The sequence below is a fragment of the Sabethes cyaneus genome, chromosome 1 (genome assembly GCF_943734655.1).
Source record: "Sabethes cyaneus chromosome 1, idSabCyanKW18_F2, whole genome shotgun sequence".
Classification (NCBI taxonomy): domain Eukaryota; kingdom Metazoa; phylum Arthropoda; class Insecta; order Diptera; family Culicidae; genus Sabethes; species Sabethes cyaneus.
Window position 1 is genome coordinate 38,778,905 of NC_071353.1, and position 22,528 is coordinate 38,801,432.

At 37.6% G+C, this 22,528-nt stretch overlaps 1 protein-coding gene across 1 annotated transcript in view; it reads right to left on the bottom strand.

Annotated features, from left to right (window-relative positions):
- LOC128733195 (uncharacterized) overlaps positions 1–17,720 on the bottom strand; it is a 30,008-nt gene extending 12,288 nt beyond the window's left edge. The window contains exons 1-2 of the mRNA XM_053826871.1: positions 17,412–17,720; positions 16,841–17,249 (exon numbers count right to left, since the gene is read on the bottom strand). Coding sequence (XP_053682846.1) covers positions 16,841–17,228 — 388 coding nt within the window. The 5' untranslated portion in view covers positions 17,229–17,249; positions 17,412–17,720. The remainder of the gene's footprint in view (positions 1–16,840; positions 17,250–17,411) is intronic.
- Positions 17,721–22,528: the final 4,808 nt, after the last annotated feature.

Below are 22,528 nucleotides of genomic sequence, written 5' to 3' on the forward strand. Positions count from 1 at the left end.
AAAAGAACTTATCTCGAAGTTTTCTCTGATATTCAAAGATTTAAAGCAAAAACTTGCCGAACACAATCCTACGTCAGCCATGCGATAGTTGCTGTAACACAACCATCTGGTTTTTACCCTGCGACAATGCTTGATATCGTCTATGTTTTCATGATTTTCTCTGACATTCTCACTTCAATCTATTGCAGTATCATCCAGATATTTTCCTGTATTCCACACCTAATTTTTGGTAGTATCACTATTGAATAAACGAACTACTTATTGTCCGTTTTTGAGAGTCGGTATTTTCGTACTTTTCCCTTCATGTGTCTGCGACTTTTCAATACCACCCTTGCACCTAGAGTTATATTCCTACATCATCCGCTATTTCATAATCTGGCGAACAAACCGAACTCATGTTCGGTTCATCATGTGAATGCTCAAAAAAATTCTTCTCATTGCAATTTTCTTCAATTATTGTTGTTGAAAGATGATAACTCTTGAACGCATGGTCAGATAATGCGATAATAATAACAAAATGTCAAGTAATCTGCTCTGATTTTTTTTCCTATTGTCAATTTAAAACCAATCTCATATGTGACTCTGGGTAACCCCTGAGTCATCAACCAAATTACTCATAAGTCTATTATTCCTCAAACCAGTACGCGGGCCGCGCGAATCATCGCGAAGAAGCGCTGTTTGACCAATACTACGTTAGAGGACTGCGTTATGGGCCGAAAGCTAAGGTACGGCAGACTTGTTGTAAACACCGCTCAGAGCGATACCGCTGCTACCAATCCAGATACGCACCGCAACGGTTGCCTTCAATAAAAGCACGCAGTGTCGCTGCTACATATTGGAACGCTCCAGAAGAACGAAAAAACCCAAAACCGGTGTTTTGTCTTCGACTCGGTACGGATGAGCACGGCGCCAAAGGCTCACACGACTTCGTACTTTACTTTCTTTCTTTCTCAATTTGTCGTCTTTCAAGTTAGCGAAACTCTTCAAATTGCTGGATTACCGAAGGGCCCAGGGTTTCAATAAACCGAACCAAGTAAGTACGAACCACAGATTTAAAGGGTGCCCCACATCAAAATGCACCATGGAAGAAACACTGATAGAAAATTATCCATTGGATATTTTCTTTTGAAAATTTGGGTAGAAGTAGTTTAGAGTGTATTGTTTACACTGTATTTTTATCGCTGTCTGTTTTTTGAAAATAGGAAAATGGCGTCACACGAAAAGGAACGTCGCGAATTGATTTTGCGCAAGCATCTGGAAAATCCTCAACTATCTTATCGGGACACCGAAAAACAACTTGGAAATGTGCACTTAATTATGAGTCGTGTGGTTAAACATTGCTACGAAACTCTGAGCATCAAACGGAAAGAGAAATGCGGTCGGATTGGATGTTCTATTAGTGATCAGGATCACAAGCGTGACGTAGAAGCGTTTAACCGTTATGTGTTCGACAAAAAAAACACCTTTAAGTGCTCGACAAGGGTACCCGGGTACCCACAAATTGAAACGCTTGTAACTTTGGCAATATTTGACCGATTTGGACCATCTTACCACCTAAAGATTTAGGAACTTATCTACTTTCAGTGGGGTTGCGACAGAACCGGAAGTGGTTCATCTGGTTCCCGGAAATCCGGTATTCCGAGAGTGTGTTCCGGAATTAAGGCACTTTTTAAGATTTTTGATGTAATCATAGTAATATGGGTATCCAAAATTCCTCAAATAACTCCGAAAGGTCATTTTTCATAGTTTTAAAACCGTATAATGATTTACCCTCGGAATGGCCATTCTAGGACAAGTTCCCGTGGGACCTCCTGTGGCCACAGAACTGTTTGACTTGCAACACTGGCAATTTGGGTATCTATATTCATGAAATTACTCCGGAAGGTCGTTTCTCATTGTTTTGACTCTATCTGATGATTTTGCCCCGGCATGGCCATTCCGGAACATATTCCAGTGGGGCTTCACAGTGGTCCAAAACCACATAAACGTGCGCATTACAGTTTTGAGTGGGAAAACTTGATTTTAGGTTTATGAAGGCTTTGGAAGAGTTTCTTGAAATTAAAAGTTCTATCGTTTGATGGAATTCAAATTTTGATTAATCCCCCTAAAAGTGAAATAAAAATTTTATTTCCTTCAGTTTCAATATAACACATTTACGGGTTCTGCAAGGTTTTAGAGCATATTATTACAAGAATTTTTCCAGAAGACAGTAACCTTCTATCTCTTTAGCGAAGATAGAAAAATCCTTTTCAGCACTTTTTAGCTTTAATTCCGGAACACATCCTCGGAATACCGGATTTCCGGAAACCAGATGAACCACTTCCGGTTCTGTTGTAACCCCACTGGAAGTGGATAAGTTTCTGAATCTTTAGGTGGTAAGTTGGTCCATATCGGTCAAATATTGCCAAAGTTACAAGCATTTCAATTTGTGGGTACCCGGGTACCCTTGTCGAGCACTTAAAGGGTAAAAAATTTCGAAGCTCCCCCTTTCCTCCCCCTTAAGTGCTACATGAAAACTTATTTTATAAAAAGTTGTAATTTAGCGAGTTCTGAGATGTCACGGAGTTTCAGTATCCTGGGTCGAAGAAAACTTTAAAATTTCTTACTTTGAAATCTGAAAAGGTACCCGGCAGAGGTGGGCACAATTCCGCTAATCCGCTAACAGCTAATTAGCTCAGCTAACATTTTGGTTAGCGGTTAGCGTTTTCGCTAATTTTTAAAACCGTTAGCGTTTTTGTTAGCTTTCGCTAAATTTATGTGCCGCTAAATAAACCGCTAACTTTTTTTGGCAAGAGGAAAATTGTTATGAAATATGAAATTTTTCTTTTAATTTAACTGTTTAGCTATTATCTATCAATATTATCGCATAGATCTGGATCGAAAGATCCCAAAACTTAATAAACTTTTGTATGCCAGCACGGTTGATGGACTCATGAAATAAATTAATAATTAAAAAAGATATATTCTTAGAAAACCTCAAGAGAAACTTTCCGATTTATTTACTTCATTTACATCGCATACATTATTTTAAAAATTCATAAGTATTGAAGCATCATTTCAAAAATATTATGAAAATGAAACCATTTGATTTTTTTTAATGTGGTTTTAACCAGTGTGTCATTCACCACGCAAGAAAATGTAACCAAGTTTACACAACAATCCAGCAAAATTATTATCTGGGAAACAGTTTTTCACAAAATTTTCCGTGGAAGCGAAAAACTCCATAGCAAACTTAAATTTCCAAAATATTTTTTTTGTTTCTTATTCTTGTTTTACAAAGTGACCAATATGTGCTTGTAAGGGATTAAAATTTCACGATAGTGTTATTTTTTATTTCTGAGTGATGACCAAAAAGCTAGAATTTCTAAGATATTCATAGACAGCAGTCCCCTAAATTAGGCGGTGAGTGGTGCTACATGCCCACTGCATTTTCTTAATTTCCTGTTAGTCAATTTATTTGGTTTTTGGTAGTTAACAAGCTCATAACGGGCTCAAATAATATACCTACAATCAATTTTGTTGATCGATAGATAGCTGATGGGCGAACAGCATCACGCATCGCCTTATTCGGAGAATTCCTGTACCACTGAGAATTCATATCTCAGGAACTAAATGTGTGGTAGAGCAAACATTTTTAAATGAAAATGTAAGTAATTTTTTTTGGCAATCAAGAAAAAATATTGTTTGGAAAAATCTTTTAAAAAAATTTCCACAGATAAAAACTATGTCCTGCCTCATGGAAATTGCCCTCGTAATTTCATTTCATCCATTTTAAATGTGGTAATGTTCTTCAAAACATTTTTTTGTGAATGCCTGCAATTTTTTCACGAAATTATTTCATGTTTTTCCAGTATATATTTTTTCTTATACCTTTGCAACGAAGATTTTCTTCTTTTCAAAATTGGTTTTTTGAAAAGTATTGCTAAATTTGTGCTGCTAACAAATTTAGCGGTTAGCGGTTAGCGTTAGCTTCCGCTAAATTTTTGGTTCATTTAGCGGTTAGCGGTTATCGAAGCTAACGTTTTGGATTAGCGGTTTAGCTGTTAGCGAAGCTAAAATTTCGGTTAGCGGTGCCCACCTCTGGTACCCGGGTACCCTGTCGAACACATAACGGTTAAGGAGAATCCCAATGTTTCGATCAGCGATGTGGCCAAAAAGTTGAATCCGTCCAACTCATTCGTTCAGAGAGCCAAGGAACGGGAGGGACTGCATACCTCCAAAGTGCAGAAGGCTCCAAATCGTGACGAACGGAAAAATACGGTGACAAAATCACGGGCCCGGAAACTGTACACCCAGATGCTGACGACGCCTCATTGGGTATCCTGAATGTTCTACCTGTTGTCCAGCTTCGAAAATGAAGTGATTGGATGGAAGCTTGAACCAACTATAAAGTTCTATTCCGACGGAATACCCTAGAATAAGACCCCAGAATAAGAGTATCTGTAGCTATGGAAGATTAGCTAACAGTCTTCCAGGTAGAGATAACAGCAGAATGTACAAACGTCTGTTTTAAAAGGAAATACAAAAGCTCAGCGGCACTAGAAGCCCTTAAAGCTTTTAAGTGCTCCTCAAAATTGTCTTGGATTGCGTTGGCTTCTTACGTCATAGCGGTATAGAGGGGAATGAACTTGCAGACGAACTAGCTAGATGTGGCTCTAGCTCTCCGTTAACGGGTCCAGTTCCATTCTGTGGAATCTCTGACTTTGTGCTGAAGGGTGAGCTGAAACAATAGGAGAGCCGAACAGTCATGGCCAATTGGCCAATTGGTACAATCGCTCCAACAATAAAAAAAATCTCAAAAAAGGCTTACTAGAGCCTAGGAAGATCTGGTTTGCGTCGCCGATCAGGGTAACAAGGTTCATAAACCAAGTCATCCCTGATTGGTGATGGTGAGTTACGGAGCAAACACTCCGCGGAGGATCATTTGGAGTAAACGGAGGCTTTCGAGGTCAAAGTAGCGCAAAGGCACGCGCATTCAAAAATCGCAATGCCACTGAACCAGTAATTTTAGCTTGTCTCCATAAAGTAACAAACTTGATAGCTGCAGATACGTTTGAGCGCGTTACATACCAGCGTCACACAACGATTTTCACTGTAATCTATGGCGATCGTGGAACTAAACTTTGAAGGTAGCAGAAAGACACTCTATGCTACTCTATGATACTGTTACCGGCTTCACCACATATGGGTGGGGCATGCGATCGACTGATCCATGATGTAAAGCAAAATCTAGCTAAGCTACAATCTAACCAACTAGCACCCGACGAGGTAATGCTAAACGCGATGGCGGAAATCCAAAATATAATTAACTCTTGACCATTGGTCGACCTTCCCGTAGGTGCTGATGAATCGCCTAACCCTTTTCTGTTGGGATCAGCGCGCGGTCAAAGAAATGCGTAAGAAAAAATACGTATTAAATTTTCCCATGGACAAAACAACTTTTGCATGACCAACTATGGATGCAATGGTAACGTGATTAAATGCGGTTTCATTAGCGGTGCTGGACGTACGCGTTAGGATTAAAACGCTATCGGAGAATCCTTCGCCCATTTCGTAGGCGAGTATTCATTGTGTCGTCAAGAACGAATCGACTGCACCCAGGTTTGATTTACACGCTTAAATATTTTCATTTACAAATTGTTTAGGCTTTGTACACCGTAAGAGAATTTTGAGTAATTCTAATCAATCTATAAGGCAACTAGTTGAGCCCGAATCTTACGATCCGGAAAATATAAATGTCCGTTCAGAATTCAGAAAACGGCGGATACATACCATTGGCCAGAGTTTGCGAAGATGTTTAATCTTTGTATTAGTTTTTGAGTTCTTATAATGCATAATATAGCTTTAAGATGTTGTACATAAAAGAATCAGCCGGAAACTGAAACAAATAGTTTTCATGGTCGTATTGGATTTTATTTAACTGAATAAAAACATTATCTCCACTGTGCTGATTCATATGGTCGGTGTCGGACAGAACCAAGTGGCAAAATTCTGACTTCGAGAAAAGCGCATTCAAAGTTTGCTGGATTCGAAATCATCTTCTAACTCTGGCTGTTTGCAACATTTGTGTAGTCTGATTAGAGTAAAATGTTGCTTAGAAAATTCTTGATCGTTTGCTATCATTAACTCATTTTTTAAAATTTTGCGACTTGGTCCGGTCTGATTTAACACCGACCATATGATATCGCGACAAGCAATCGACTTGAGCAGGCGAGTCGAGCAGTCGAATCAAACAATTGAGTCAAGCAGTTGGGTCGAGCAGTCCAGTCGAACAGTCAAGTCGAGCAGTCAAGTCAAGCAGCTAAATCAAGCTGTTCAGTCAAGCAATGCGGTCGAGCAATTGAACCGAGTGGTCGAGTCGAGCAATTGAATCGAGTAGTCGAGTCGAGTAGTCCGGTCGAGCAGTGAAATCGAGCAGACCAGTCGAGCAGTTAAATCGAGTAGTCCAGTCGAGCAGTTGAATCGAATAGTTTAGTCGAGCAGCCGATTTGAATAGTCCAATCAAGTAGTTGAGTCAAGCAGTTCATTCGAGCAGTTGAATCGAGTAGTCCAGTCGAGCAGTGGAATCAAACAGTTGCATCGAGCAGTCCAGTCGAGCAGTCGAATCGAACAGTTGAGTCGAGCAGTTCAATCGTGCAGTTAAGTCGAGCCGTCGGGTCGAGTAGTAAGTCAAGCAAATGTGTCAAGTAGTCGAGTCGAGCAGTTGAATCGAGCAGTCCAGTCGAGTAGATGAATCGTGCTGGCCAGTCAAGCAGTCCAGTCAAGCAATCGAATCGAACAGTTCAGTCGAGCAGTTCAGTTAAGCAGTCCAGTCGAGCAATCAAATTTAGCAGTCTAATCATCGACCAGTCCAGTCGAGCAGCCTAGTCAACCACTTGAACAATCGAGCAGTTCAGCAGCCAACCAGTGAGGTGACTGAGAATACAACCCATTGCTATACTTCTTTGTTCTTTGATTTTAAGTCACCGCAAAATCACTATCTTCAGGTTTAGTTGAAAATTTTCGGTGAAATAATGAAACTGATGAATATATCGCGTAACGTTTCAGCCTACTACTCTTCAGCTATCGTCATTGCTATACTGCCTATAATCGCAAATCAGTCCCATATGCATTTTCATCGTTTTTGAGTTAAATATCAGATTCTCTCTTTTTCTTGCTTTACTATCCATTAAGAATACTAAAAAGCTGTTTTTATTTCAAAAAGTCTGAAAAAAATATGAAGACAAATTGTCCCATCTTAAAAATAATCGCATATCAGTCCCACCAAATGTTTTTCCAGGTTATGGCCATATATTTTACTTCAATCCATATAAACAATATTTGTTGTTGTTTTTACGCTTTTTAATTATTAAAAATCACCAGTTAATTTATAAATACAGGATTGTTTCAAAGAATTTCCATACGAAAATTAATTAAGTAATTTTCGTTGAAACGGAGCCACTAATGACACGTGAGGTCTTCAAATATTGAGACTCTTATACTTGATTGGTTGGAAATGGTTAAAATATGAGAATTCTTAATACCTCGAAACAGTGAACCCTTCCTTCGCGAAGGGGCTTGATGGTTTAAAAAAAAGTTAAAATATTGAAATATATATCATGAAATGCTTCCTAAATTTGCAATGAAACAACTAATAAATGGCATAGTTTTGTAAAGAAGAAGAACAGGTTGAAATTCCTGAAGTAAAAATTAATTTTTTGGTGGTCATCTTGGATTTGATCACTTTATTGGATTTTATGACAAAAATCGCTGTTTTCACCATTAGTACCTCAACCAATTTTCATTTTAAGACCACCATTGGAAAGCTGAGAAAGAATGCTATTAGTAGCATAACTACATCCGTCACATAACGTTTGTGACTGAGAAGAGCTGAGACTGATATGCGATTATTGAGCTATTGGATGACCTAAGTAATCGCATATCAGTCTCTACCTTATTTTTAATTGAAATTTTCACAAAAAATGCAATGTTTGGATAAAGAAGTTATATTAAAGGTCTATTTTAATATATTATGTCGAAAAAATAGGAATAAACTGCGCTCAACAGGTGAAATAACCAAAACAAGAAAAATACCTTCAAACGCTGTTTTCTCAACTCGATGATATTGGAGATGAGACTCATATACGATTATAGGAAGTATAGCTGATGCTGACGTCCTGTCAGGGACCTGTTTTTAGTTACTGATAAGCCTCTTATGACGTCCTGTCAGAGACCTGGTTTTCGATACAGACATAAGTTGCCGGTGGAAGCATAATTGTCCCTTGTCATTTTGTCATTTTTGATGTTTTGTTCTTTAACGCTATAATTCGATATATATTTTTAAAATAAGAATTGAAAACATGGTGTTTATACTAGAAAAAATCGAAAAAAAAATTGAAGACAATTTGTCCCACTAAAAAAATGGACGCATATCTGTCTCACTGCATATAACAACTATACCTATAAAAAAGGATTTCTGTCTGTCTGTCCTGTGTTCCTTATAGAATCAAAAACTACTGAACCAATCGGCGTGAAAATTTGCATGTAGAGGTTTTTGGGGTCAGGAAAGGTTTTAGTGATGGTTAGAGACCCCTCCCCCCACTAAGAGGGGGGGCTCCCATACAAATGAAACACAAATTTCTGCATAACTCGAGAACTAATCAAGCAAATAGAACCAAATTTGGCATGTGGGTGTTTTCGGTGACAAGAATTTATTCTAGGGTAATTTGAGACCCCTCCCCTCTTTATAAGGGGAATTATAACTCCTCTCCCCTTTAAGAGGGGGGTTTCCATACAAATTTCCTCATAACTCGAGAACTAATCAAGCAAATGGAACCAAATTTGGCATGTGAAGGTTTTCGAGGGCAAGAAAATTTTCTATGTTGAATTAGGACCCCTCCTCACTTTAAGAGGGGGGGCTCCTGTACAAATGAAATACCAATTTCCTCATAACTCGAGAACTAATCAAGCAAATGGAACCAAATTTGGCATGTGTGTGTTTTTGGAGACAAATTTTTTTTCTATGATGAATTGGGACCCCTCCCCACTTTAAAAGGGGGGGGGGGCTCCTATACAAACGAAATACAAATTTCCTTATAACTCGAGAGCTAATCCAGCAAATGGAACCAAATTTGGCATGTAGGTGTTTTTGGAGGCAAGAATTTTTTCTACGATGAATAAGAACCTCTCCCCACTTTAGGAGGGGGGGCTCCTATACAAATGAAATACATATTTCCTCATAACTCGAGAAATAATCAAGCAAATAGAACCAAATTTGGCATGTGGGTGTTTTCGGTGACAAGAATTTATTCTATGGTAAATTGAGACCCCTCCCTCTTTATAAGGGGAATTGTAACTCCTCTCCCCTTTAAGAGGGGGGGCTTCCATACAAATTTCCTCATAACTCGAGAACTAATCAAGCAAATGGAACCAAATTTGGCATGTGAAGGTTTTCGAGGGCAAGAAAATTTTCTACGGTGAATTAGGACCCCTCCCCACTCTAAGAGGGGGGGCTCCTGTACAAATGAAATACAAATTTCCTCCTAACTCGAGAACTAATCAAGCAAATAGAACAACATTTGGCATGTGGGTGTTTTTTTTGGTGACAAGAATTTATTCTATGGTGAATTGAGACCCCTCCCCTCTTTATAAGAGGAATTATAACTCCTCTCCCCTTTAAGAGGGGGGGCTTCCATACAAATTTCCTCATAACTCGAGAACTAATCAAGCAAATGGAACCAAATTTGGCATGTGAAGGTTTTCGAGAGCAAGAAAATTTTCTATGGTGAATTAGGACCCTCCCCACTTTAAGAGGAGGGGCTCCTGTACAAATGAAATACAAATTTCCTCATAACTCGAGAACTAATCAAGCGAATTGAACCAAATTTGGCATGTATGTGTTTTTGGAGACAATTTTTTTTTTCAATGATGAATTGGGACCCCTCCCCACTTTAGGAGGGGGGGTCCTATACAAACGAAATACAAATTTCCTCATAACTCGAGAACTAATCCAGCAAATGGAACCAAATTTGGCGTGTAGGTGTTTTTGGAGGCAAGAATTTTTTCTGTGATGAATTAGGACCTCTTCCCACATTAGGAGGGGGGCTCCAATACAAATGAATTACAAATTTCCCCATAACTCGAGAACTAATCAAGCAAATAGAACCAAATTCGACATGTGGAGGTTTTTGGAGGCAAAAATATTTTCTACGGTGAATTAGGATCCTTCCACACTTCAAGAGGGGGGGCTTCTACACAAATGAAATACAAATTTCCTCATAACTCGAGAACTAATCAAGCAAATGGAACCATATTTGGCATGTGGGTGTTTTTGGAGGCAACCATTTTTCCCATGATGAATTAGGACTTCTTACCTTTTTAGGAGGGGGGGGCTCCCATTCAAACGAAATACAAATTTGCTCATAACTTTAGAACTAATCAAGCAAATGGAACCAAATTTGGCATGTGAGAGTTTTAGATGGTAGAATTTTTTTTTCTGTGGTGTATTACGACCCCTTTCCCTTTTAAGAGGGTGGGCTCCCATACAAATGAAATACAAATTTCCTTATAATTTGAGTACTAATCTAGCAAATGGAACCAAATTTAGCATGTAGGAGATTTTTGAGTCTTGAATTTATTTTATGATAGTTAGAGACCTCTCACCCCTGTGGTAGGGGGATATGGACTCTCATACAAATAAAACAGAAATTTTTGCGAAACTCAAAAACTAATCCAACTCGAGAAATTCGAGACTCTTCCATAAAACATTAATCAATAACAAGACCACAAAAACTATCTATAGTAACACTAGATCATTCAGGACAAGCCGGTCGCGAGTGTTGCCGGTGACCCGCCGTCGGAGGCGCCGCCCACTGGGGGGCTTGCAAAACTCGAGATAGTGACAAAGATCATCCGAGATTCATGATTTATGTACAACACAGGTTAATTTGTGGCAATACGAAGTTTGTCGGGTCAGCTAGTTTCATATAAAATGTTTTCACGTTGTATGCAAAATTGATGAAAGTTTTTCGACATTTTCTCAAAGAAGGACAAATAATAACTCCAAAACTAAATAATTTTAGAAAAAACAGTTTTTCAACTTTGAGTGCGATTTTCTCACTTTCGTGTTTTATAACATGGGACAGATATGCTTCCAGGGGCAGTAAGCCTCTTAAATAAATAGATAGATAAGGCAATAGGGTGTTTGCAGAGTGCATATGTATTGGAGAGCTGTTGGGCAGGTAAAAGTGACAGCTCCATATAAACTATACGGGCTGGGAAGGGCGAGATTTTTTAAATAATTTAATTTCTGAATTTAAAACAGAAATTACTGCTTGTGTTATATGTATAGCAAGGTAATATATCTGTTTACTAAATAACAAATCTATTTTCAACAAACAAGCTAAAATGCTGTAGAAATGATCAAAAATGTAATTATTAACTATGTTAGCGGGATAAAACTGAACTAATAACGATAGCCAGCGATTACTTTCGAACAAGAAAACAATAAATTATACTAAAATCAAAGCTACATTGCTTATTTCGAACTTGGGCTATGCGGCATGCTGCATCCGAAAGCCGTATTTTTGGGTCACCGATTTAATGCTAATTCACTGAAATATTAGTTGCTAAATGTAAACATGTATATCGGGGTACATTTCTTGGTTGATTTAAACATTAATTGTTTTGAATGGATAAATAGTTTCAGAAAAAACGATCATTTTATCCAACGCGTTTTTGCTGCATTGAATAGGAAAAGATGCAATGTGTGCCTAACAGACGTCTTGCATGTGTGTGTAGCAAAAGCCCTATGCGGAATGAATGAATGAATACCAACATGTAGGTATAACCAAACTAGAACGGTGTGCTGCAGGTGGCAATTTCTTAATTCTGTTTAAGATTGTTCCCAATCTATTTTTGAGTTACAAATCTAAAAAAGAAGAAAACAAAAAGTTATTTATATCCTTTAATTCTACTACTGTGCACACAGTAGTAGAATTAAAGGATATAAATAACTTTTTGTTTTCTTCTTTTTTATTGTTTCAGGTATTCTACTAAGACGCTCAAATAAACATTAGTTAATTTTACAAATCTAGTTAAAAGAGTTAAAAGTAATGCTTTACCTGTTTTATTTTATTGCTAAAACGATGAGAAATTATTTGGAATATTATAACTATTATTCCTAACCTATTTATACTAAAACGCTAATGTATAGATTGGATTATTCCAACTATTCGCATAACGTATAGCGAATCTACGATTTAGGAAAAAGTGAGCGAAACTTAAGCAAAATCATAAACCTAAATAGGCGAACAGGTGTGGCCACGACTAAGCTTTCTGCTACAGTTTCAGCGAAGATTTTGTGCCGTACTACCACCGTTGATAGGTGAGATGACGTACACAAAGTCAGAAAATTAATGAGTAACATTAACCTAAATTCTTTCATGCTACCTATAATAATACAGGTTAGCAAAATATACGTTCCATAGAAATTTTCTAACTTTCGCGCGCGAAACAGAGCCAATGCTGTGGGAAGTCAGTGAAATCTTGCCTATCAAACAATACAGTTTTCGAAATCTGTTTCAACTAGCTACTAACCCTGTTTTAGTTAATACTAATTGATCTGTAGCTCAGTGTGCCACCGCTTGCGCTTCAAACGACACGCTCGATTGAAAGTTTATTTTCCCAGAAATTTTTAAATTCTGACTGACTAACTGACTGACTGGCTGCACGATCTGAGTTGATCTTGGCTCGAACTGCAAAAAAGAAACCTTCCCTCGATCAATTGGATCAATTAACGATGATTGCATGCAACTCGCGCGTTTCCCCTGGCCGAGTGAATGAGTGCCCCACAATGCGGTGTGTCCCGGTCCGGCCGGTCGATTTCTTATCATTAGCTCACGTCAGCCAGCCAGCCAGCCAGCCAGCAGCCGTTCAGCCAAATTGAAATTGAAATAAATTTGGAAAACTAAATGTCTAGACAAAACACGGCAATGGCAGCGGACAATGGATAAGTTCAATACCCTAGAGCCGTTGCTGCACTGCTGCTGCGGCATTCGACGCCACATTGCACGGCAAACTGCAGCGCTAATTGTTACCGAAAAGGCCACAAACGGGATGTAAATTAAAGTCTGCATACTTAAAAAAACCAACATACTAATCCACCTGATGGTGAATATATATCTTTTCAGATAGCCCCTCACGATGTCTAGGAAGTCTAGTCAATAATATTCTGTAATAAATTATTTTAAATATCTCGCATTTTGCACCTTACTGGACACCGCAGTCTAAAAGTGCGACTGGCACAAAAAGTGCGACAATGCGAATGCTGTGAGTAAGAAAGGGAAAGACTGAAAACTGCAATGATGCTGTTTTGTTTTGTCATATACATTGGCATTAGAGAAAATAATCTGGATTGATCCAGGTACGTCTGCAAAACACAATATTACGCGAAGTTTAATTAACCATCTGCTGGTATTGATACATAAATGTTAACTAGTAGAAATAGGTTTCGTATGTGAAAATAAAGTTAACTTTTTACTGAAAGACGTGTCTTTCAGCCACATCAAAGAAAAAGTGTAATTTCGCCCGAGATGTGACTCGATGATCGAACTGAATTTTGATACATTGAGTAAATATTCGTGTGCGTGCGGTTGTATATAAAAAAATCTACAAAAAGCTGGTTTGAAACATTAACTAAAACAAACTTTCAACTCTCCTGTTTCTGTCCTCCCAAGATCACGGTAGAAGGCACTCCTTTATGACACATTCCAGCGTTACGAGACACTAGCCCTATTTTGCAGATCGGTTCCTGTTTCATCCAATACCTGCCATTCTAGTGGAAAATGAAGTACTCTTTAAACAACTACCTATTTTACAAGCTATTTGCCAAAAAATTGGTGAAACAGGAGGCGATTCACAAAGTAACAATGGGTGCTAATTATGTCCCGTAACGCTGGAATATGTCTTAGGTATATCTTAATGAAGTATAGAATGTCTGTCGGAAGAATGAAGAATATAAGTGAAATTTCGTCAATTTGAAAATATGTTCGACAATAGGCCGTATGAAATATGAATAAAAGAGTTAGAGCAAACTCTCCCATAAGATTTACACAGGAAAAGCAAAGCAAACTATTTTATTCATATGGTCTAATATGCAAGACACATGTTTGTTGTACAACAGCTATCAAGCGCTTGTTTCACGTATAACAGTTGTCATTAATTGAATAAACTATCTTCGAACCGAAACTTTTTGAGTAGACAACATTCCCAAACAAAACACTGTAGGGCAAAGTTTGTAAAATGAAATTGATACACGGACCCGGGCAACCATTTCTTTATGTTTCTTCATTTTCCGATATATCAGACTTTAAAGACACCAATAGAGAAAATCGATGGCGATCGTTACCATTTCTAAAAGAAATTTCTACAAACTTAATAGAAAATTAAAGTTTACTTTATAAAGATCTTCACCAAAATATCGATATTGACCGTCATCTTCGAAAATAAATATCAATTTCTGTCGCCAATTCGTTATTAATCTATACGTGTTTTTTTTGGCTCGGGCAAGTTTCGAGTTCGAACCCATGCAATTTCCAAACTGTACCACTAATCCTCAGATCTAGGACTACTCTTGGGGAGCTTAGATAAAAATGGCGATCATGTTCTAAAAGACCCCATGCATGTATTAACATATTGGCGAATTCGTCTATGTACGAGAGTCGCGAACTAATTTGGCGAAACTGGCAGAAGAAGATGTTTGGGTTCAGTGCTCAGTTCAAATGATTCGGTCAACATATTGTTAATTTCGGGTTGAACATACATTATAAAGGCACATGTATACGCATCGATGCCATTCTTCATTATCCTTTGTCAATGTTAAAAGATACAATGGCATCAAAACAGAAGTAGTTTTAGATAAATGTTTATAGGTAACAAATATCTCTGAGTTCTATGATTTGATATTTGTGCTACCGTAAAGGGAATATAATGAACTGATATTTTGCTTGTTTCAAACTCATCGTTTTCTGTCAATAGTTTTACCCTGTTCTGATTGTGTATTAATTCAGCGATGTTTTCTTCAGTATACCCGCTGGATGCCGACTGTTCTACGCAGAAAATTTTGTAATTTCTGAAACCGATGTATGTTTGCCTCCAAGTTGGCTTTGAGGTACGACACTGTTCTAACAAGCCAATTGTTGCATATTTGAATCTCGGCTAGAAGCGCCTATTAGAGTTCATAGAATCTAACAATAGTCCCGCGATTGTGACCTGTTTGCAGATTGATTCTGCAAACCGTAAAGTAATCAGCGTGAAAAAACTGTGCTGTAATTTCTTTCGCTCGTAAAAACCATCCATTGCATGAGCCTTGGCATTAGCAGTACAAATTTGACGATTACTTTAATCGCAGGGGTGTAACTTTCAAGGATTTTGGAACTTTGCTTGATTCGCTTAAGAACATGCCGGTAGCAACTTTGATGTTTGCGAACAAATAGCGAATTTGTTTTTTCAATCCGGCAGTGGCACTGAATACATTTTTTTGTTCATTTGCTCCTATCTGACAAATAATATTTATCCAGTTCCAACCCGGATTGAATATACAGACTTACTAGAAGTAAAACTAACAAAAGCAAAACGACTGTAGCATCACCTCATAATCTGGCAGTTTCAGGCAAGAAACATGGTATATGCCAGAGAGTTGCTTAAGAAACACTTTCACGGAATGATCGTTTTCAGCTGAACCTGCACCTCTTTGCATTTTCGACGTGATGCGAATAGAGCGATAGTCGTCTCCGGTATGCTAACTTCACGAGCTATTTGTTTGTCTATATTCGAAAACCGTGATATGCAAGTACAAAGAACTACTCATACGTCATATATGATATCAAAGGTTAATCATAATCTTCAGTTCGAGAGTTCTACGAATCTATACCTATAAAAATGGATTTTGGTCTGCTCTATGTTCCTTAAAGAATCGAAAACTACTGAACCTGGGGTTTTTGGTGTCAGGGAAGGTTCTTATGATGGTTAGAGATCCCACCCTCCACTAAGAGGGAGGGCTCCCATACAAATCTATACCTATAATCTATATTTATACCCTACCTGTGGTAGGGGGATACGAACTCTCATACAAATAAAACAGAAATTTTTGCGTAACTCAAAAACTAATCAAACTCGAGAAATTTTAGACTCTTTCATAAAACATTAATCAATAACAAGCCCACCAGAGACTATCAATAGTAACATTAGATAATTCAGGGCGAGACGGACACAAGCCGTGAGTGTTGCCGGCTACCTGATTGTGACAAAGGCCCTCCGAGATTCACGATTTATGTACAACACAGTTTAATTTGTGGCAATACGAAGTTTGTCGGGTTAGCTAGTTATAAATAATAATAACAGCAAATACAAAAAAAATACTGACATAAGACAAATAAAAAAAACTGCTTTACACATCGTCAACTACGGGTCAATCAGGATGCATGCATCCAAAATTTCCAGTGTCCAGTAATAGAAGTTAAATCCCGCTTAATTGTGAAAAGATCGACCAAAAATTGACTCTGTCTAAATCTGCCATGTCATAATACTTTTAATTAAGAAGCAGATTTATATTAGTATCAATAAATATATATGAAATTATTAACCACAAATACCGCTACCAGATAATAAGCAGCACTGTAAAGAGAAAAAAGTTCCCATTCGACCACCTATCTTTGTTCAACGTCTTATCAAATATTGAAACAATCAAAAGATAAGGCGCCCCTCCAATGGTGTCAACTAATCGATTGACATTGTTGAATGTTTTCAATGGACAAAATAATCCAAACTAATTGGCAATAGATCAAATCATTATCGCACTCACCTACACGACCCTTCTCCGTGTTTAGCGGAACGACTTCCATAAACACTAGAGTGACAAAGCCGAATACTACCATCGATACTATGAAAATTCTATTTCTGGAACATCGGCAAACATCATCGGATGTCGTCGATCTAGCACGCGCCGCTGGTAATGCATTTCCGCTGCCGCCTGGCGAAAGCTCGTAACGTTTGGCCGAACGCTTTTTGCATGAATCATCAATCAGTAGGTGGTACTCGTCGGCATCCGTTTCGTTACTAGTCGAGCTAACACTGCTCTGTTCTGCACCAGCTTCCAGATCATCCGGTGGCAGGCTTCGGTCAGATTCACCGAATCCTTTACTAAGTGCACTTCCATTCAGGGTGGACAATGTTGCTGGTTTTCCCAACATTGGACCGCCGGAATTGTTTTCCTGCAAAAACTAGTGCGTTAGAAAAACTGAAAACCTTTCCAGAACAATCAATTTTTCTCCAAGTGCTCGATGGAAGCAAAAATCTATTGCTAGGTATATTACCGGCCAAGGCCGAAAACGTCAATCAGGAAGACAATTAAAAGTTTTCATGAATTTACTTACTTTTTTGCAGCAGTTATGGCTTAGGAGATGAAATGCAATCAAATAAAGGAACAATGCAATTCCTTTGATGTTTAATTATTGTTGTTGCATAAAATCCTTCGTAACATTCCGGATTCCAACTATCGTTCCCAACTAAAAAACGCCTTCGATATTCTTTAATAGTTATCTCGGTTCACTATAATGCGCGTCACTAATTTTATACTATATGATTCACATAGTGTCAAAACAGAACATTCTTATCTTTAAAATACAACACATTCTTTATTTGGCAGGATCAGCAAACCTCAACCACGGTTTAATCCGATCCTGTCCGTTCACTCTTTCCTTCCAATTTCAAACCTCTTCAGTCCAAAAGGTCCAAAACCAAACCAATTAGGAATGGGAGAATTGTCGATATTTGATAGTATCAATATCGATTACCTTGATTGCAGCCGCATATCGATAAGCTTTTGACGATAACGATAATAATTCTAGATAGAATTAACAAAAGGGCGGATGTCGCAAATGTAAACAAAACGAGTGAGAGTTATTTTTTGCTGGGCAAGCATAGGAAAATTAACTCTCACTCGGTTTGTTTACGCTTGCGACATTCGCCCTTTTATTAGTTCAATCTTCAATTATTACCCGTTTCTTTAGTAGAATCAATATAGAATGCCAGTGTCGCTGTTTTTCTACAGGACTCATTGTGGTAAACATGATGCTAACAATCTGTATCAAGTCTGTGAATCGGGAACTCCATTGTCAAAGTTGCTTATTGTTATTTGTCTGTTCTTTATCTGTGCACTGTATGTTGCTGTCATCAGTGCGCTCATCGCTGTGTTTTCATGCCAGTGAAATGTTTTTAAACGCTCATTTTCTTTTCGTCCGGATGCATTGAATCCCTCAACTGAGTCTTTTTGCACCGATTTTTTCAGAAATTTGAAGCAAGCGAAGTTTACAATTGGGTTGTTTAACAGTATATAGATTTTGATGACATATGATACAGATTGGCATAAAACATAAGAAAACATAAATAATTTGGTTTTTGTTGTTGTATAAACGCCAAAAAAATTTTTTTTGATGTTTAATAAGTTAGGTCAATATTTTAGACTACATGCCATCGAAAAACCATTCACGCCATTCATGCTTGTTTTACTGATAGTTTGTGACAACCTTCATTCAATATAAACTATAGTCCGCCGCGTTTGCGAAATCTTTGGCCATTTTTTGTTGTCACTGTGATGAAATAACGTCCCTGTTGAAATCATCTTACGTGTCTTGTGCCTGTTTCTTAACGTAACTCACGAACGTCATTATATAAACGCAAGTGTCTTTTAATAAAAAATTAAAACAATGCTTTTAAAAAAAACGAAGCCGTGGGCAATTTAAATGCACAAATAAATTTTGTTATACGTTCCTGGGAGTGTTCTTCATGGATAAATGTGTCTAAATGTGAAATTTCTCGTGCATTCAACAACCCAATTACATTACTTGGCAGCCATATTCGAAATTTTAAACTGGTTGTCAAAGTTTGACAATGAGATTCCCCTTTTGCTGAATCTCAGGCACACACACATATGCAAGTATAATGTAAATACATTATCTGAATATGTATGATGTTTGCCACGCGCACTGCAGCGACACTGGCATTCTATATATATTGATTATACTGTTTCTTTCAGCTAACTGGCACCTTTATCTCATTTGCTTTGCGTTGACAAGGGCTAACATCACAGCGCGCTCAGGAGTCGTGGGCCCCACTGACAGCTGAAGAGAGACAGAGACAGCTGTGTGCCCAAGTAGCACACGTTGTCACAATTGAGTCGCAGCGGCTGATATGCGACAAATTTAAATGTAAAACTTCGGTTACAGTAACCTAAAATATAACAGTTGTGTAACCGAAATAGCGCAACTTATGTAACTAAATCTGGTTGCATTAACAGTTACTCAATAACCAATATGTAACATGTATAGTTACAAAATGGTTACTATTGAAGTTACACATAAACTGTAAATTGACTTTCAATTGGTGGCAAATTAGTTATCTCGTAACTTTTATTGCATAGCGAAAATGTAGCAGGTTTATTATTTCAATCTATGGCTCTAAATTTAACTGTTGAATATAGAAGAGTGTATAAATTATTATTTCAACACAAATTTTAATGCAGTTTCAAATTTATGGTGAAATGCATGATTCTAGCTTTGAAAAATTCACGCGCTCTTATTTAATATAGCTTTTCGTTACTTACTTCTTTGAAAAATTGATGTTTTGTAAATCAAATATAAAAATTTTAATTTTAATTTTTTGATTTTTTAAATTTATTCTTAGCAATAATGAATTAGTGGAGCATTCACCTAGAAACCATTAAAAATCAAGTTGTTTTCGCTATCACTTCTATCACAGTAAAATTCATAGCCATTTTGCCTTTGGTTCTAACTACTACACCATCGTCCTTGAAGTTTTGTATCGTTTTCGGCATATTGCATGAAATGATTTTAAGCAGCCATTGTTCATTGTTCACATTGTTGATATCGGGAAAAGGTATTTTTTAGTGATTGTTGTGAAAAGAAAGTGTTAATTTAATATCAAAGAATAGTTTCAGTTTGAATAAAACAGTTACCACCAGTGTTAATCATAGAAGGTTACATTTCAGTTACATTCTAGTTGTACGTAACCTTAGCCTTCGACCTGGTTACGGTATCGGTTATACGGTAACCAATATTAAATCTGTTGTAGTCACTTATTTCTTATGTCGTCATTTCTAAGTTACACTGTAACCTATTTTCATTGCCGGTTTCGTTTCGATGTAACTTGATCGTTTTGACGTTTGAGAATAATCATCATTTGTTTACTTAATACCAATGTCTGGGCGGAGAAGATTCCAAGTACCATCAATTAAGTAAATAAACGCATTTACAAGAGCATTTCACAACCCGTGTACCAATTGTTTATCTTTACCATTAGCAATATTCTTCAGGTCTAGTTTTTCCTTAATCCGTTGTGTTTACAAGGAACAGTGAACAAATTGTTGCGAAAATGTTACTAGCCGACTTTTTTTGACTTCGTAACTGCTCGTAACGGAAAATTAACTGTTTTGCGACCAGCAAGTTGATGACAGTTTGGAAAAAGGTTTCATTTGTGTCACTTGATAACTATTTAGTCACTCGTAACTGAAAGGTGACTGTTTTGCGACGACCAAGTTGTTGACAGTTCGAAAAAAAGGTTTCAATTTGGTCATTTGGTAACTACCTGGTAACTTTTTGAGATTTTTGTCACTAGAAAACTAAAAAGTAACTATTTTTAATTTTATGTAACCTAACTCGTTACAAGTATCCTAAATGTAACTGCTGTGCAACCTTTTTGTATTTTTTTATTTTTATGATTAGTTACAAGTGCTACTTGGGTGAAGAGTGGCGAATATATGATATCTCGTTTACGCTAACGCTAACATGTTGGTATCGAAAACATGACTGCCTGCCAGCTACTTGGTTCCTTTGGTAACAAAACGCGCTGCTCACTTTTTTGATAGCTTGAAATCGTCGCAGAAAGAATCTGCTTGGCCGTAAGTGAGTAATAAGTAGAGTGACTATATATAGCGATTATGCCCATAAAAATTGTACGCATATGAATATTGCGGAGTTTCCACCTATTTAGAGTCCCACGCGAAAATTATTAGTGTGGTTATTTTCTGCGTTTTCCACACATGTTTGCAATTTAGCAATTTGAACCAGCAATTTTTCGTTATTGCCTCCTCACTGCACCCCTCCTTGCTAGACAAGCATATTTTCCATGTATTTAGTAAGTACAGGATAATAATTATTAACAAACGAATTTGCGTAGGGCTCGTAAAATTGCTGCAAGGTACAATAGTATGTGTTAATTTTTCGCTTGAACATAAATGATAACTGTTTGGCACATAAAGATCATTTACTGGGCACATCAAGCATTTTCCTAGGTTTACTGACTAGTAGGGGCTATCCCTTAGTTGAGTCCGAACGAGCGATAGCGAGTAAGGACAGCATATACTCAATAAGTAGGCCGAACATGCTGTCGCAGTTTCCGAACGGTAATAGTTAAACCCAAATTACTACAAGCTGATTTTAGGGAAACTGTTAATAGGAAATTAATTGAAAACTAGACAGCAAGAAACATTTTTGTTTCAAGTATTTTTCATACACTTGATCCATGTATCCAGCTTTTTACGAGCCATAACGGCGGACATGTTCGTAATATTTGAACGGCATTTTTGACAGTTCAGTAATACATCACACGTCTTGTTTCCGCATGAAACTAAGTCCCAAAACGGTAATTGGCTTTATAAACCATGTAGTACCAAATTGGGGCACAGGATTACAACTATCCCGCTCAGCTCCATCAATGGGTATGAGCAGTACGTAAACTGTGTACAGCAATCGGGGCCTGCCATAAAAGACGATCATTAATAGCGAATTTGTTTATTCAATCCGGGGTTCAAATCCGGTTATAATCTCTGATTACAGCTTGGTTCGACCCATGCACCTTCCAGCATTGGACAAAAGATAGGAGTCACAACGACAACTTGTTAACCATAGCTACCTATTACCCCCCCCCCCCCTTCCTTTCCACCCTTCCCCTTCATTCCCGAAAAAATCCTTCTTCATTACTTTCCCTTACCGTCCCTTCATCATCGAATCATCGTTTCAAAAAAAAAAAAAAAAAAAATCAATCCGGATTGGAACTGGATGAATTTTTTGTGTTCATTAGCTCCTATCTGACAGATAAAATTCATCCAGTTCCAACCCGGATTGAATAAACAAATTCGCTATAAGACTGTCGCAGTGGCCTTTTAACCCAATGCCCTTCTGACATATAAAAAAAGAGTCAAGAACCAATAAAACGCTTCATTGTTTCAAATTTCTGGTAAGCTCATGCAAATACATGTATTTTGAGGTATGGTCCATTCTGGTGAAGTTTCCTGGGAGACAGAGTATTGCTGATTGCAAGGAAAATTGTACCATCCAAAGTGCGAAATCGCTCATAAAAGTGCGATCCTGCATTAAATAGTTTTGGTATCTTCGGCGCACTTTCTCGTTACATTTCAAGCAATAATTGCATCGAAGAGACCGATACGATTTAAGCCAAAATAACACTTTTATGA